The sequence below is a fragment of the Gossypium raimondii genome, chromosome 7 (genome assembly GCF_025698545.1).
Source record: "Gossypium raimondii isolate GPD5lz chromosome 7, ASM2569854v1, whole genome shotgun sequence".
Classification (NCBI taxonomy): Eukaryota; Viridiplantae; Streptophyta; class Magnoliopsida; order Malvales; family Malvaceae; genus Gossypium; species Gossypium raimondii.
The window spans coordinates 52,855,334-52,858,533 of record NC_068571.1 but is presented as its reverse complement, the minus strand read 5'-3'; the positions used below and the strand labels follow the sequence as shown (position 1 = coordinate 52,858,533).

Here is a 3,200-nt window from a genome sequence, read left to right as displayed (position 1 = left end):
GACGAAGTTAGAAATTTTTGTGAAAGTCAAAATGCAATTTTACCATGTTATCATTTTTGGAGGTTAAAATGTAATTTTGTAACTTTCAAAGGACTAAAACATAAAGTTTTAATTATGCAATAACATTCCAAAAGTACAAGATCAAATTATGCAAAACTGAAGTAAAAGAGTTAAATTTCGAATTTAAATGTAGTAGAAGAACTACAACCATAATTAGACCAAGTTGAATGAAGTATTCATTGCAATGGCGCGTAAGGCAAACGCAATTTTCAAAGAGACAATCGCTTTCATAGTCCTAATCAACTAAAAGAAATAACACTTTAGTAACGTAAATAGAAGAAAACAATATTAGAAAAATTACCCTTTCAGTTTAGGGTTTAATTTGATTCGAATTTAAATTTTATTAATATTTAATGTAATTATTGAGATCTATAATTTTTAACTTTTAAATTAAAGAAAAGCGTTTAAATTTTAATTGACTAAATCAATAATCATACCAATAAATTACAAAAAAAAAATAATATAGGAAAGTAATTCAAAGAAATAAGCAAAAGAGAGGAAGTGGAGGCAGAAAATCTATGTATGTATAAATATATATGCAAATAAATCTGTACAAAATCTGATCCAGCGATGCAATAATTACTTTGCTTGAAACAAATTTAAAAAAAGGCAGTGTGGGGAGGTATCTTTGATTCCCTTGTCACCATCTCTCTTCTGAACAACCCTTTTTTTCTCTGCAAGTGAAAGAAAAAAGCTTGGGGATTGGCAAAGCTAAACTATATATCTCGTATATATACACGGGTATAAACATATATTAGGCTTAAGAACTATGGGTAGCAATTATTATGGAGAAGCAAACATGGGAAATGAAAGAGGAGGAGGGTCTTCAAGGAAAAGTAAGAAGGATAAGGCAAAGCAACCCCAAAGAGGGCTTGGTGTTGCTCAATTGGAGAAGATAAGGTTAAATGAACAAATGGGTTATCATCCTTCATTTCATGGTCCTTACTCTTCAAATTTCAACCAGGTAAAAAAAAAAACTAAAAATCCATTTTCTTTTGGTCATTTCATCAAATGGTTACATATCATGTTTAATGTGTGGAATTTGATGAAGAAAAAATGGGTTTTCTTTATTTTTGGTGTGCTGGGTACATGCAGGAAGATATGAGAATGCAGCATCCAACTGGTTATTCATCTATGGTAGCATCATCTTCTTCATTTTCGTATTCATCATCTTCATCAACTTCTTCAGCTTCTTATGGTTTCCACCCTAGCATAATGGTGGGTGTTCTTTATTTGTTGTCTTCAAAGATATTTCAATTGAATCCTCTTTATTGATGGGTCATTAATTGAGTGCTTCTTTGACATGATTTTCTGTGTCACCCATTATAGCTTTAGAGTATAATAAACCATGGCATACAAGATTTTTGGTGGATATATAATAAATATATATATGTACGTGTATGTATGAATATGTATATGTTTTCCCTCATCACCATGTTCATCACAGCTACAAGTTTTGGATGAAAATGGTTTTTACAAAAATATGGATCATTTGAATTTAAGTTGGTGCTAAACCCTAGATGCTAATTTTCACCCCCGCTGTCATCCCCAGTTTCAAATACATATCAATGACTATGTTGGTGAATAGGAGTATTGCTATAAATGCAAGAAATTGTATGGATTGCTTATGATTTTTTACCTAAATATTACAGATGGGGCTTAGTGAATATGATCAAAGAGCAAACATCAGTTATGGTGATTCCCAACCTAGTACTGCAGCAAGGTGCATATACACATACATATCTATATAGCTTTGCATTTATGGATACATTTTCTTTTGGCTTGTAATTAATATTTTGCAACAGTTGGAACCCTGGCAGTGGCATCTTAGATGCACAACCAAACATGACCAGACAGCTTTTAAACCTACATGTTGAGGTATTGTATAGATATTTATATATATGCATACACATATTCATTCTGATACTTGGTAACAATACCATGATTCTCTTGTATTAAAAGTCAAATTGCATTTTGCCTTTCTATTCAAAATACATGTATTTAGTTAAAAATTTCATCTTATTTTACTGTTAAAAGTTGGCCCTTGTATGTTGGCCTGATGTACGCGTGGCACTCCACGTATAACAACTTCTTAATTATTTCATCTGCCATGTTAGTTTTTAACCGTAAAAATGGATTAAAATTTTAACTGAAAGGACTAGTTTACTCTTTGATTTAATGTATAGGGACTAATTAGCTATTTTTTAGTAAAAGGGACAAAATGCAATTTGAGTCTTGTGCAGGAGCCTCTACGGTACTTTTACCACATATCCTTGTATGTAAAATGTTAATAAGATTCTATTTTTCAGTAAAAGAGACAAAATGTAATTTGAGTCTTTGTGAAGGAGCCTCTACGGTACTTTTACCACATATCCTTGTATGTAAAATGTTAATAAGATTCTGTATTTCCTATATATTTGCAGGATTTACATCCCAAAAAGAGCAAATCATTGGGGTCTAGTAGTCAAAATTCTGAATCAAGTGAAACACAAGAGTTAGATTTGGAGCTGAGATTATCACTGTAATCAGTAATGTTTTTCTACCACTTAAAAATGTTTTATGCTTATATTTCCTACCTTAGAATTGCAAGTTTATAATATGGTCTTGCAATTTATAGATACAACTTGAGCATAAGGATGAACTTGTTTTGAATCTTGTGTAAAAAGGAAGGTAGAATATTGAGTTGCTGCTGCATGAGATATGTAGTGATAATTTGATCTTTATGTTCATGAATTTTCAAGGAAATTAATGAAAATTTCAATGATTAAATCGGTGAAAGTGCTATGGAGGCTCCTTATATAAGGAGTCAAATATAATTTTGCCCCTTTTACTAAAATAATGGATAAATTAGTCCTCATATCTTAGATCAAAGAGCAAACTGGCCATTCTTGTTAAAAATTCCATCTATTTCTCCTATTAAAAACTGGTGTGGATGACGAAATAGGTAGACAGTTACACGCAGCGTTGCATGTGTATCTCTCATGTTGACGTGCATGTATTAGTAGTTTTTAATCGTAGAAATGGATGGAATTTTTAACACAAAGACCAACCTATTTATTGATCTAACGTATATGGACTAATTTGTCCATTTTTAAGTAAAATGGACAAAATGTAATCTGACTCTTAATATAGAAACTTTT

General features: G+C 31.2%; 1 protein-coding gene across 1 annotated transcript; it reads left to right on the top strand.

The window, feature by feature from the left end:
* Positions 1-560: 560 nt before the first annotated feature.
* On the top strand, positions 561-2,829 carry LOC105787451 (protein SPEAR3). Its single transcript, XM_012613878.2, has 5 exons — positions 561-1,024; positions 1,156-1,278; positions 1,713-1,783; positions 1,866-1,938; positions 2,484-2,829. The coding sequence occupies exons 1-5, from the start codon at positions 830-832 to the stop codon at positions 2,583-2,585; spliced, it is 564 nt and encodes a 187-aa protein (XP_012469332.1). The 5' UTR covers positions 561-829; the 3' UTR covers positions 2,586-2,829.
* The last annotated feature ends 371 nt before the right edge of the window (positions 2,830-3,200 follow it).